Source organism: Vombatus ursinus, unplaced genomic scaffold (assembly GCF_900497805.2).
Source record: "Vombatus ursinus unplaced genomic scaffold, bare-nosed wombat genome assembly UNPS02014812.1, whole genome shotgun sequence".
NCBI lineage: Eukaryota > Metazoa > Chordata > Mammalia > Diprotodontia > Vombatidae > Vombatus > Vombatus ursinus.
Window position 1 is genome coordinate 8,372,003 of NW_020954590.1, and position 15,268 is coordinate 8,387,270.

General features: G+C 35.5%; 1 protein-coding gene across 1 annotated transcript in view; it reads left to right on the forward strand.

Annotated features, from left to right (window-relative positions):
- LOC114053832 (sodium/potassium-transporting ATPase subunit beta-1-interacting protein 3) overlaps positions 1-15,268 on the forward strand; it is a 777,776-nt gene that overhangs the window by 594,311 nt on the left and 168,197 nt on the right. The window contains exon 4 of the mRNA XM_027876960.1: positions 179-376. Coding sequence (XP_027732761.1) covers positions 179-376 — 198 coding nt within the window. The remainder of the gene's footprint in view (positions 1-178; positions 377-15,268) is intronic.

Genomic DNA, 15,268 nt, shown 5'->3' on the forward strand with positions numbered 1-15,268 from the left:
CTCAATAGCTTAAACATAGAATGCATAGGGTTTTTTTGTTAATAACTCATATCCAAACTGATCATTTCACTTTTTCCCCCGCTGTTTTTAATTAAACACTGAAATTACATTTCTTGCTCTGAACTGAATTCGAGATGGTAATATAACAAGATCTTTCCCCTCTCCCTTCACTACCCAGGATACCGACCTAATGACATTTAACATCTCAGTGCACCGATCTTGGTGGCGAGAGCACGGACCAGGCTGTGTACGGAGAGTGCTACCACCTTCGGCTCACGGAATGATGGATGACTACACTTATGTCTCGGTGACAGGCTGTGTGATTGACTTTCAGTACCTGGAGGTCATCCACAGTGCCATCCAAATACTGCTTTCTGTAAGTTTTCCTTTTTCCTGACTTTTCCTTTCTGTATAAGACATTCTGCTCCTCATCCTCTCTTACGCATAGGTAACACTACAGAAGAAAATATGGAGAACATTTTGTTTTTCATGTCAAGGGAAATAGAAGCAATTATGATATATGTAGGTATACTTAGTGACAGAGTATGTCATTTTCTTTGAACCCCTGGGCACCCAGACATTTTGCTTTAGGGATTTCTTGCAGTCATTACTAACTACACGCTATTTAATGTAATAATGCTCTTGATCCTCCAGAAGACACATATCGTCCATTAGCAGTTTCAAACTATTCTGCTAATGGATTCTTAACTTGTGTTCCAGGGAATGAAGAGGGCTGGAAACCCTTAGCCTCCTGAATTTATAGGTGGGACTGTTTTCACTTGGCAGAAAATGGTTTGCTCAAGCTAATAAGCATCACTTTGTAAAAACTCACAGAACTACTTTTTCACCTCTCTAGAGTATTTTTCTCTTTGTTTTTGTTTTTATAGGGTATTAATTATGGTAGTACATAGCAATGTTGGGCTCGGATGATTATTCACCAAACTAAGAGAAATAGGTATTTCAAAAGGGGAAATGGGAAATGGATTGCATTGCGCCTTTGGGGGCAGTCAGGTTCAATTTCTGCCTACTACTCTGTTTCTCCTGAACCACCCCAGGTGAATCTGGAGTCTCATATTTATGGTTCAAAGTTCATTCAAGAAATCGCACGTATTTAAGAATGAGCTGCGAATGTGACCAATAGGACAATGACCTAGACTCTATGTCTACTTATCCTGAAATCGTTCTGACCATACCTTTCAGGGAAATCAGTTCATCTAAATACATACAAAAACTTATGACTGCCAAAATGAAAAAGAGCTTTCAAAACCAAAGGACATACCTATAAGAACATTCCTCAAGTGACTACCAGCACCAACCCCTGCTTATACCCCCACCCTACCTGTTCAATTGTAACATTGCTTATTTGATAGCTAACCTAAATACTGTTTCATTTCAATCCATAAAATATTGGCAAGACTGACCTGATATGACTTAACTGCTGATAATATTGAAATATAATGCTAATTTATAGACCTGCATTTTTATCTGCTAACAACTTTCACTTGAAACTGAATTATGGAAAATTAAGTTAAAGAAAAAACAAAAATGATGACAAAGATTCAGCCTTATTCCAATTGTATTTATCATTAAAAATTTTTAAATATAGGCAGTACTTGACTAACTGTAAGATTACCACTGAATTATTAAAAAAAATAAAATAAAGGTATACTTTAAAAAGATTATTTTTAAAACTTCTATTTTGGATTTTTAAAGCTTTTTTTTTTTAAAACAGGAATTTCCTATTTCATAGACTTAAGAAAAACATCAACATATATATTGTGACACAATAATTAACTAAATATGTTTCTCACTAAATAATAAAGATGATCCATAAAGTTGTCTTAAAGCACGAAAACTAATTATTTTCAGAATTGGACCATGAGCTCATTTCCAAGATATGGCAGAACTTGTCAAAAACAGTTTTTCTTATTAAGTAATCTATGTATATAGAATAATTAAAGAAATTCCAAATGATCATTTAGTCATAAAGGAAAAAAACTGTAAAGCATGCACAAATAATTTTTTAAAATTATACTTTGAGTTTGGCATTACAGCTTCGAGGAGGTCTTAATTCCCTTTAATGAGGTCATAAAATTCAGAGCATGAATACTTTAACTTATGCCATATGTGAAGTTCTACTTTCAAAATGTCAGCTATTATTCCAGTGTGAGTCATGTGAATGAAGAAAAATAACCAGTGGTTTCCAGTTTGCCATCAATAATACTTAGACACACTAACAGCTCCGACAAAATGAAATTGCTTTATATTTTATCCCCTATTTAATGCTGAATAACTATATGTTTATTCAAATGTAGGGGCCCCTCTGGACCACCCTTCCAAGTCTCACTCAAGGCTTGGGTCCTCTGGGGTTATAACTATGCCAAGAATTCTGTGGGTTTATACTCCTAAATATACTTCACGAGTCCCCATAGATTCATTTCCCTTCCATAGTCAAAGGGCACATTTAGCTCAAAATAAAAGTAATTATTGAGATTGTATCATAAAAACAGTAGCTATAATATACTCTTTCCCCCTTCTCCCAATAAACCTAGACTGTATTCTGTATTCTTCCAGAAACACACATAATGTTATTTGGAAGAATGAGTGCACAGGAACACTAGTACGGAGGCACAGATATGGAGAACACATGTGACCAAGGCAATTCACACTTCTATCACTACAGGGACCCAATGTATTTTCTCCTTGGATTCTCACAGTGCTCTCTGGGGATGTAGAATATCTGCTGGGCAGGTTGTTTGCCTCCAACTACACATAAAAAAACTCTACAAACTCAACATAAAGCTAATAATTGATCTTACTACCAACTAGAGCCACAAATGGAATCTTGCCAGGGGCAAATACCACATGCTACACTTGGGACAAGCAACATAAATTAAGAAAACAAGCAAACAAGCTTGCCTGCCCTGCCTCAAAGTTAGTCAGAATAGTTCATGGAACTGTATCAATATGTGGAGAAACAGCCTAAGAGAACAGATGAATGATAGAGAAAGAGAGAAATAAGAGAAATTGGAGACAACTTTCGTTGTTTTTTTTTTTTTTGTAAAGCCTCTTGGAGAGAATCTAGGAGACAAAATCCTGAAAATAATTTGCTGCCAAACAGCCCAGAGAATAATATAATTCAACTTCAAGTCTGAAAAAAAAAAGAAGTGATTTATATATTTCTCAAAATGAGAGCCAGAGGAATTGATAGAGTTTACTTATTAGAGATAACTTAAGTAGAGCATTTGAAATTTTAAAACTTTTTTTTAGGGAAAAAAATATGGAAGTCAGTGGGAGCATAGATTTCTCAGGGATTAGTAGCGAAAAGATACAAACTTGGGGCAGCTAGGTGGCACAGTGGATAGAGCACTGGCCCTGAAGTCAGGAGGACCTGAGTTCAAATCCAGAGATTGGTGTGGAGATGCTTGACTCCCATATTCACAAGTATGAGATTAAACTTTACCTATTATGAATATGTATCACTCATTCATCCTCTCTATTCATTGTCTTTTAGTCTTCTTTTAATGGAGTGTATGATAATGTTGGAATGTATTACTTTGAAACTTGGTAGATATATTTGTGAAGTGAAGGCACAATTTCCCTTAAAAACTTGTTCAATTTATCCAGTAACTTCTAAGGGTAAAAACATTTATGGAGTAATTTGTAGTGGATTCTAATAGTTCTTTCTAGAATGACTCTTTGATATTAAATGCATTTTTCTAGTATCTAGCATAAATGGAATGTTCCCTTTTTTGGTATTTATAGTAAATCATCATGCCAGTTTGTGGAATAATAGGAAGGTAACCAGCTGTTTTATAATGGAACAAAATTTATTGGTACAAAAATTATTTCCACAGACTAACTCCAATTCAAATGACTGGTAAGGTGAAGGTGTATATTTGATAAGGAACTGAGGTACTGAAGGAAAAACATGGCCTAAGGGAGAAATGCTAATAAAAGTGGGGGTGTTGCTGCCTAAAATCCTTGCCTTTAAAAATTTCTTTTCATCTTCTTGTAGCAAGTAGTTATGCTCATGTATAATTCTGACTGTAGTGTTCTGCCTTCAGGATATAAGTAGTTGCTTTCTAATTTCACTGGTAGAATGTATCTATAAGATCATTTTTTCAATATTTTATGAATAATCATTCAATCAATAATCATTTATAAAGTGCCTACCATGTGCCAGGCAATGTGTTAGGTGCCATGGTTAGAGAGACAACAATGAGACAGTCCTTGCTTCTACTGGAGAGATAACACATATATACATATATAGGAATACACAAAATTGTTGTTCGTCCTTCATTTTCAAAGAGGACCAATGACATCACAGGTGATGTCTTGACTTGCACGTGAATTAGATTTAAGTGAGGTAGAGTTGTGCGAAGTTGTCAGCTTCACTCTCTCTTCCTGAGTCACAGAAGTCTAGTTGCAGGACAAAAGTGAAGACAACTGGAGATGGCCTAGGATGCAGTGGATGACCTTGGTCTTCGATACCTGACCAAGCTCTAAGCACTCCACAGAACCTGCTTCAGCCACATTCATGAAGGATATATACAATGTATGCAAGATAAATGCAGGATAAATACAAGGTATATCATAGACTCAAAACTAGAAGGAACTTTAGAGGTGATTTAATCAAAATTCTTACCCTATGAAGGAATCAACTCTATCTCATCACTGATTGAGAGCTTCTAGAGACAGTGAAACCCCTTGTTTTACCAGGGGTCCTCTTTTGGTTTTTGACAGCATTAATGGCTAGATAGTTCTTACTTGTATTGAACCAGATCTCCTCTCCCTGCACTTTCTACCTATGGTGCAAGTTCTGCTCAATAGATCAGGTAAATCTATTTCTTCCCAAAAGACTGCCCTTCAGCTATTTGAAGACAGTAACTCTTCAAGCAAACATGAATCTTGGCCATAGTATACTTCATTATCCTCACCCCTAGCATGTCCTTGTTTGAATAGTTCTAGTGGTATTCGCGTGGCCCACTTTGTAAAGTGTGAGCTGCTTTGCCAACACTTTCTTAAGTCTAGCAATCAACAAAATAATAAATCAAACCCCAACGTGTAGTTTACAGAGTTCTAGGGTGTAAATGGTCGCACTGAACATTTAATAGGCTCTTGAGCCAGCTGATTGAGCTGGCTCCAAAATACCCCCAGATTCCTTTTCTCTGGTTCATATACAGGGTTGAGTTTCCTGGGTAAATGGTTCCTAGATATAGGCAACTCCCTAGCTGCTCCCCTGAATAGAACTCTATGCTAATATCAAACTCTGAGTTCAACTCATCTCCTCCTAGCTGTTTAGACAGCAACAATCAGTCCACTTGCACCCTGCCCTTTGCTCATTCTTCTCAACCACCATCACCAGCAGTACCATTCTGCCATAGCCAGCATATAACACTATTATAGCTATTTACATTTGCTGATGCAGATGTTCAAAAAATGTCATAACACATGGAGTAATGCAAGAGAGTGTCTAAGAATTCTGCTTACATTCTAGCTACCTGAAAGTCCTTGTAAGTATTCTTGAACAATCAATATTATCTAGATACAGTATTATTTAGCTCACTCTTTCTGGCCCAATGCTATAAGTACAAAGATCCAAGGAGTACAGAATTAATATGGAGATAATAATTGCTTCTTTAGGAGACTAGTTAATGAGAGAACATATCTGCTACATCACATTGATAGCAAAAGGAGTTCTATTGAAAATTAGAAGACCTGTTTTCAAATCCTGTTGTTTCCCCATATTACCCGTGACCTTGGCCAAGTCATTTAACTTCTTTGACCTAATTTTCTCATATGTGAAATTAGAGGGTTAAACTAAGATCCTTTGCAATTCTAGAGTGTATACCTTTTTGTCACAATCTTAGATCTGTGAGGTACCTTTGAGAACATGTAGTTCAATGTGTACCCTCTCACTTTCTCATTCCTGGATGACAATCAATGGGTAGAACTTAGAAACCATCTTTATTTTGTTCCATCTCAGGTGCAAAGGTCAAAGCTGTAGCTAACTATGGCCTCAAAGAATATCCAAGTTATTTCTGACACTGAATCCAATTACAGTACTGATGTGAATGAGGAGAAAGGAAAAGCAGAGACCATAAAGTCTTCCAGCTGTAAAATGTGCTTTCCCTGTTGCTTCTCTATCTTTCCATGGTCTGAAGATTTTCTTTACCAGTCTAGTCATAGACTTACTTACTCAGCTTTCTTTAGTAAAGGAAATTCATAATCCCCAATGAAATGTACCCAGATACATTGCTAAGCCCTACACTATGAATATATTTCAAATTATTTTCATCCTGGGTGTTCCTACCTTCATAACCTTTGCTTATATCTATTACCTTTTCTCCATTCATGCAACCACCACCATAGTTCAGGACTTTATCCCCTCTTGCTAGTACTATTGCAATGGTCTTCCAACTGTTCTCCCTTTCTCAAGTCTCTCCCTACTCTAGTCCATTCTCCACTCAAGTGATAGGGTGATTTTTCTAAAATGTAGGTATGATCATGGCACTCTCCTGATCACTAGGTTCCAGTGGCTTCCTATTACCTCTAGAACCAAATAGAAAGCCTCTCAGTACCAGGACCCTTCCTACCTTTTCAGTCTTCTTAACACTTACTCTACTCTGTGCACTCTAGAGTCCTGTGACACTGGCTTACTTGATGTTCTTCACACATGGCACTCCTCATTGCATGTCATTGCCTTTGGTGGTCATTTTCCATCTCTATCCCCTCACCTCTGCCTCTCAGTTTCCCTGGTTTCCTTTCAGACTTAGCTCAGGGAAGCAAAGCCAAGATGGTGGAGAAAAGCCATGAAGTTTTCTGAGCTCACTCTAGTTTCCCTCAGGAAAAAAAACTGTTAAATCAAGCCTCTAAACAGGTTCTGGAGTGACAGATCCAACATAAAAAATGGAGTGAGATATTTTTCTAGCTTAATGTAACTTAGAAAGGCTTCAGGAAAGGTCTATCTCACTTGGGTAAAAAGGGGAGTGTAGCCCAGTGCAGATGGTATGTGGGTAAGCCATAGGAAGGCTCTTAGCAACAGCACAGATCAGCAGCCAAGGTCCCTTGGTCCTGGCTCAACAGTTCAGGGGTACAGCAGGTCATATTTGAGACCTCCAGCCCCAGAGCAGAAGGCACAACAGGCACGACTAGGCCAGGCCACACCAGTGCAGTGGGCAAGCTGCCAGCAAAGAAAACCAGTGACCAGATCCCTGGCCCCCAACTCAAGAAGCTTGGGACAGTGACCCCTGTACCCCAGGAGCAGAGCTCAACTTTAAAAGTCACAAAATAGATTTAAAAATTAGCACACACACACACACACACACAAACAGAAAAAAAGTTCTGACCATAGAAAACTACTGTGGTGACAGGGAAGATCAAAACATAAATCCAGAAAAGGACAACAATTTCAAAATGCCTACATATAAAGCCTCAAAGGGGAAGATGAATTGGTCTTAAACCCAAAAAGCCTTCTTAGGGGAGCTCAAATAGGATTTTAAAAATCAAATAGGAGAGACAGGAGAAAATTGGGAAAAGAAATGAGAGTTATGCAAGAAAGAATAGATAGCTTGGAAAAGGAAGAACAAAAATTGACTGAAGAAAAGAATTCCTTGGGGCAGCTAGGTGGTGCAGTGGATAGCGCACCAGCCCTGGATTTAGGAGGACCTGAGTTCAAATACAGCCTCAGACCAAACACTTGACACTTACTAACTGTGTGACCCTGCACAAGTCACTTAACCCCATTGCCTAGCCAAAAAAGAAAAAAAGAAAAGAAAAGAAAAAAAGAATTCCTTTAAAAATGCAAATAGCCAAATGGAAAAAAAATAAATCCATTGAGGAAAACAACTCCTTAAAAAGTAGAATTGTCCAAATGGAAAAGGAGGTACAAAAGATAACTGAAGGAAATAATTCCTGAGAAATTAGAATTGGACAAGTGGAAGCTAATAACTCTAGGAGACATCTAGAATCAGTCAAACAAAATCAAAAGAACAAAAAAAAGAAGAAAATGTAAAATATCTCATTGGAAAAACAACTGATGCAAAAGATAGATCCAGGAGAGAAAATTTAAGAATTATTGGACTACCTGAAAGTCATGTTCAAAAAATCAGCCTGGACAGCATCTTTGAAGAAATTATCAAGGAAAACTGCCTTAATATCCTAGAACCAGAGGGTAAAACAGTCATTAAAAAATCCACCCATCTCCTCCTGAAAGAGATCCCAAAATGAAAACTCCAAGGAATAATTTATCCAAATTCCAGAATTAACAGTCCAAGAAGAAAATATTGCAAGGAGTCAGAAAAAAATAATTCAAACATCAAAGAACCATAATCAGGATTACGTAGGATTTAGCAGCTTCTACATTAAAAGATTGGGGGGTTTGGAATACGATATTCTGTAAGACAAAGGAGCTTGGATTACAACCAAGAAACAACTAGCCAGCAAAACTGAGTATAATCTTTCAGGGGGAAAGATGTACATTCAATGAAACAGGGACTTTCAAACGTTCCTATTGAAAAGACCAGAGCTGAACAGAAAATTTGAGCTTCAAATTTGATCAGGAAAGAGAAATATAAAAAGATAAACAGGAAAGAAAAAAACAAACATGTTATTCAATAAGGTTAAATTGTTTACATCCCTACATGGGAACATGATACTTGTAACTCTTGCGAACTGTATCTCTACCAGGGCAGTTAGAAGTAGTATACATAGACAGAGGTTGTGTGTATAAATTGACTTTGATGTGATGATATAAAAAAAAACAAAAGGATGAAAAAAGGATTGTACTGGGAGAAGAAGAAAGGGGGAAGAAGAATAGGATAAAATATATCACATGAAGAGAGGTATGAAAGAACTATTACAGTGGAGGGAAAGAAGAGAGGGGGTGAGTATTGTTTGAACCTTACTCTCATTGGATTTGGCTCACAGAGGGAATAACATATATGTTGAGTTGGGAATAGAAATGTATCTGACCCTATAGGAAAGGAAAAGGGAAAAGGGGGAAGAAATAGGAGGGGGGCACTGTTAGAAGGGAGGGCAGATTGAGGGAAGTGGTGGTCAGAAGCAAAACACTAGTGAGGAAGGACAGGGTGAAAGGAAAGAAAAAGTATAAATGGGGAAAAACAGGATGAAGGAGGAAACACAGTTACTAATCATAACTGTGAATGTTAATGGGTGAAATCTCTCATAAAACAGAAGAAGATAGCAGAGTGGATTAAAAATCATAATCCTACAATATGTTGTTTACAACAAACACATTTGAAGCACAGGGACACACACATAATAATGATAAAAGGCTGGAGTAGGATATATCATAGTTCAGCTGAAGTAAAAAAACAAACAAACAAAAAAAGCAATGGTAGCAATCCTGATCTCAGACAAAGCAAAAATAGATCTAATTAAAAGAGATAAGGAAGGAATCTACATCTTGTTAAAAGGTACCATAGACAATGAAGTAATGTAAGTGCTAAACATATATGTGCCAAGTGGTATAGCATCCAAATTGTTAGAGGAGAATTTAAGTGGATAAAAGGAAGAAATAGACAGCAAACCTATACTAGTGGTGGACTTCAACCTCCCCCTCTCAGAACTATATAAATTTAACCACAAAATAAACAAGAAAAAAGTTGAGGAGGTAAATAGAATTTTAGAAAAGTTAGATATGATAGACCTCTGGAGAAAATTGAATGGGGACAGAAAGGAATATACCTTTTTCTCAGTGGTACATGGCATCTACACAAAAATTGTTCATGTATCAGGGCATAAAAATCTCGCAATCAAATGCAAAAGGCGGAAATATGAAATGCACCCTTTCAGATCATGATGCAATCAAAATTATGTGTAATAAAGGGACATGGGAAGATAGATTAAAAATTAATTGGAAAATAATTTAATCCTAAAGAATGAGTGGGTCAAACAACAAATCATAGAAACAATCAATAATTTCATCAAAGAGAATGACAATAATGAGCAACACAATAAAATTTATGGGATGCAACTAAAGCACTTCTTAGGGGAAGTTTTATATCTCTAAATGATTACATGAATAAAATAGAGAAAAAGGAAATCAATGAAATTGGGCATGCAACTAAAAAAAACTAGAAAAAAAACAAATTAAAAGTCCCCAATTAAATACCAAATTAGAAATTCTGGAAATCAAAGGAGAGAGTAATAAAATTGAAAGTAAGAAAACTATTGAACTAATAAATAAAACTAAGAGCTGGTTTTATGAAAAAAAATACCCTTTGGCTAATTTGATTTAAAATAAGAAAGAAGAAAACCAAACTACCAGTATCAAAAATGATAAGGGTGAATTCACCACCAATGATGAGGAAATTAAAGCAATAATGAGGAGTTACTTTGCCCAATTATATGCTAATAAATCAGACAACCTAAGTGAAATGGATGAATATTTACAAAAAATATAAATTGCCCAGATTAATAGAAGAGGAAATAAAATATTCAAAGAACCCCATTTTTTAGAAAAAGAAATTGAACAAGCCATCAATGAACTCCCTAAGAAAAAAATCTCCAGGGCCCAATGGTTTTACAAGTGAATTCCGCCAAACATTTAAAGAACAATTAATTCTATTACCACATAAACTGGGAAAATAGGTGAAGAAGGTGTCCTGCTAAATTCCCTTTATGCCACAAATATGGTGCTGAATCCTATAACAGGAAGAGCCAAAACAGAGAGAGAAAATTATAAACCAATTTCCCTAACAAATATTGATGCATAAATTTCCAATAAAATATTACCAAGAGATTACAGCAATTTATCATACGGTGGGATTTATACCAGAAATGTAGGACTGGTTCAATATCAGGAAAACTATCAGCATAGCTGACCATATCAATATCAAAAATAGCAGAAATCATATCATTATCTCAGTAGGTGCAGAAAAAGCTTTTAGCAATATATAGCACCCATTCCTATTAAAAACACTAGAGAGATAGGAATAAATGGAGTTTTTCTTAAAATGATATCTAAATAAAACCATCAGCAAGCATTCTTTGAAATGAGGATGAGTTAGAAGCTTTCACAATAAGATCAGGGATGAAACAAACATGCCCATTATAACCACTGTTATTCAACATTGTACTAGAAATGTTAGTTTTAGCAATAAGAGAAGAAAAAGAAATTGAAAGGATTAGAATAGGCAATGAGGAAACAAAACTATCACTCTTTACAGATAATATGATGGTATATTTAGAGAATCCTGGAGAATCAACTAAAAAGCTACTTGAAATAATTAACAACTTAAGCAAATTTGCAGGATATAAAATAAACCCACATAAATCATCATCATTTCTAAAAATTGCCAACAAAGCCCAGCAGCAAGAAATAGAAAGAAAAATTCCATTAAAAATTACTATACACAATATAAAATATTTGGGGGTCTACCTGCCAAAACAAATCCAGGAACTACATGATCACAATTACAAAATGCTTTTCACACAAAGAAAGTGAGATCTAAACAATTGGAAAATTATCAATTGCCCATGGGTAGGCCGAGCTAATATAATAAAAAATGACAATTATGCCTAAATTAATTTACTTATTTAGTGACATGTCAATCAAACTACCAAAAATTTATTTTATAGAGCTAGAAAAAATAATAACAAAATTCATCTGGAAGAACAAAAGGTCAAGAATATCATTGGAATTAATGAAAAAAAATGCAAAGGAAGGTGGCTTAGGTGTACCAGATCGAAAACTATATTATAAAGTGACAATCTTCAAAACTTTGGTATTAGCTAAGAAATAGATTGGTGGACCAGAGGAATAGAATAGGTACAAAAGACAGTAGTAAATTACTATAGTAATCTACTGTTTGATAAACCCAAAGACTCTAGCTTTTGGGAAAAGAACTCACTGTTTGATAAAAAAAAAAAACTGCTGGGAAAACTGGGAAATAGTATGGCAGAAACTAGGCATGGACCAATATCTCACATGGTACACCAAGATAAGGTCAAAATGGGTCCATGATTCATAGGTTCCCAAAATGGGCAATAACACCCTATGGTGGGTGATGGAATGATCCAGAGGGATAGCAGTAGCCACAGGTGTAATTGGGGGGCATTGAATAAAAATAAGGGGATGGAGGAAACATAAGGAAATAAGAGAAGATAAAATTTTGAAAAATCACTCATACATGTTTCATATGTTCTGTAACAGAGTTAAAGCCATAGTTATTATGTTATTTTCCAAATAAACACACAAAATGCAAGTTATAACCAATCAGTGGTCAAGTCCACTGACAGGTCTTAACAAACAAGTGTTGGCAGGTGAGCGTGTCATGCATTAGTGGGAAGTCCAGCATGCATCAGCAGGAATATGTGCATGTAATGACTTGTCTACAATATGATATTATATGGTTACATTAAGTAATATCATGTCATCAAAATTTCAATGCAGAAAGAAACAAATTTACAATAAAATATCAAATTTAAGATATATTTTAAAAAATTATACTGTTTTGAAATAACATGAATTAAAAAAAACCACTAACGGGTTAAAGAAAGTAGATTTCCGGGGGGGTGCTGAGTAATTTTTTTTTAAGAAGACATTAGGCCAAATTAGTTTGGGAACCTCTGATTTGGACATAAAGGGTGATATCATAAGCAAGTTAAGAGAGCAAGGAATAGTTTACCTGTCAGATCTAAGGAGAAGAGAAGAATTTATGACCAAACAAGAGACAGAAAATATTATGAAATGCAAAATGGGTAATTTTGATTACATTAAATTAAAAAGGTTTTGCACAAACAAAACATCCAAGATTAGAAGGAAAGCAGAAAGTTGGGAAATACAGCCAATGTTTTACAGCCAATGTTTCAGAAAAAGGCATCATTTCTAAATATAAAAAGAACTGAGTCAAATTTATAAGAATATAAGTCCTTCTCCAATTGGTCAAAGGATATGAACAGGCAGTTTTCAGATGAAGAAATTAAAGCTATCTATAGTCATATGTAAAAAAATGCTCTAAATCACAATTGATTAGAGAAATGAAAATTAAAACAACTCTGAGATACCATCTCCCACTCATCAGATTGGCTAATATGACAGAAAAGGAAAATGATGGATGTTGGAGAAAATGTGGAAAAACTGGAACATTAATGCATTGTCAGTGGAGTTGTGAATTGATCCAACCATTCTGGAGAGCAATTTGGAACTATGGCCAAAGGGCAATCAAATTATGCATACCCTTTGATCAATCAATACCACCATTAGTTCTGTATCCCAGAGATCATAAAAAAAAGGAAAAGGACCCACATGTACAAAAATATTTATAGCGTAAAACATCAGTTTGATAGAGAAAAAAGGAATTGAGTGATTTAAGTCAGATACTTCTGTCAGTTAATCTGCACTCCAACTGCTCAGAAAACTTTGTCTTATAACTTTCCAATTTATTATCAGTTAATATTATGGAATACAGTTATGAGGAATTCTGTTTTATCCCACTAGTAGATTGAAAACTTTTTGAAAATATCTATGGTGTCTGTTATAAATTTTCCATTTGTCTGTATGCCTAGCATAGTGCTCTGCAAACTGCCAGATTAATACACACAGCAGGGAGTTAAAAAATGTTCATTGTTATTAGTCTTTTTTATGCAAGCCACATTCTGGGATCAGTAAATTACATAGTAGGCAAGGAATATTTCCCTCTTTGAATTTGCAACATCATATGCTTGGGGCATAATGGGTAAAAGTGCTAGGTGTGAAGTCATGGAGACATGAATTCCAGTCTAGCCTTTACTAGCAGTGTAATCCTGGGCAAGTTACAGCTGTCTCAGCCTCAGTTTTCTCATCTATAAAATGGGAATGATAATGGCACCTATTTCACAGAGTTATTGTGAGTATTACAGAAACAGTTCTTTGAAACCCTTAAAGCACTATATAAATGATAATTGTATTAGTAGTAGTAGTAGTAGTAGTAGTAGTAGTAGTAGTAGTCAGCATAAGTAAAGGTGTCACAGGTGGCACAGTGTTTAAAGTGCAGGATTTCAAGTAAGGAAAACCTGAAGTGAACCTGAGTTTGAATCCTGCTACAGATACTCCCTAGTTGAGAAATCACAGGCAAGTTACTTACTGGCTCTGTGCCTCCGTTCCTTCATCTGTAAAATGGGGATAATAATGGCACCTACTGCAAAGAATTGTTGTGAGGATCAAATTAATTAATATATATATAACTTTGAAAGTTTTTAAGTGCTCTGTAAATGTTATCCATTATTATCATTATAAGTTCAAGTGTTCATTACACAGGATATTATTAAATCAATAGAAATTTATAGCAGGAAAAAAAAGTACATAAACTTGTGGGACTAGTAGATATATCAAACTAAAGGTGAACTTGAAAAGTCAATTTTAACCCATTTTTACAACTCTTTTCCATATAATTACATCCTCCTGATCTGCCTTATTTCTAATAGGTAATGAGTCACATTCTCCATAGCTTCTTAGGTTCCTGCCATGGAGAAAACTGAACAATGTCTAGAGCTGGGTATCATATCTTTCTTCTATCCTTGGAAATCCAGCTGTCTGCCACATTTATCATTGGGCTCTGCCCTTCATACCAGATACATTCAATTGAAAGACAATTTAAAACTAAATAGAGCAAGGGTGAAATGCAACATTAGACTGCAGTATATCCTGTGGATTCTTTATTCTCAAAAGGCTTTTTGGATATCTGTTCCATCTGGTTGGCGCAACTTATACAAAGACAGAAGCAGATAACATTATTGCTAATTTAATAGCATGGCTTCACATGGTACAGGGATGTCAAATCAAAAGATAAATGAACTTTAAGCTCCAGAAATGAGTCCCAGTTGTTATCACAAACAACTTAAAATATATAGTTAAACTTTGTCTTTTTAAACTTGGTACCGTTCCTTTTTTTTCTTGGCTTAACCCTTGGAATTGAAAAGAAAAGCTTCAAGTTCCCAATGAAGTTTTATTTATATAATAAAGCAAGTATAGCTTCCATTTAATACTGATTATAGTTACAATTTTGTAGTTTTATTTTTCCTCTGGACCTTTAATTTCACCTATGTAGAGAGCTGTGACTGAAGACACTCCTACTTTATGAGATTTACAAAGATTCTCCCATTTATAGTCTTAGAGAGTTGCCTAGGATACTACAAAGTTAAATGACTTGCCCATGGTCACACTGTCAGCATTAGATGCCAGCATTAACAACAAGTCAGAGGTACTTCTTGAACCCAGGGCTTCCAGATTCCAAGGCCAGTTTTCCATTCACTATACTTC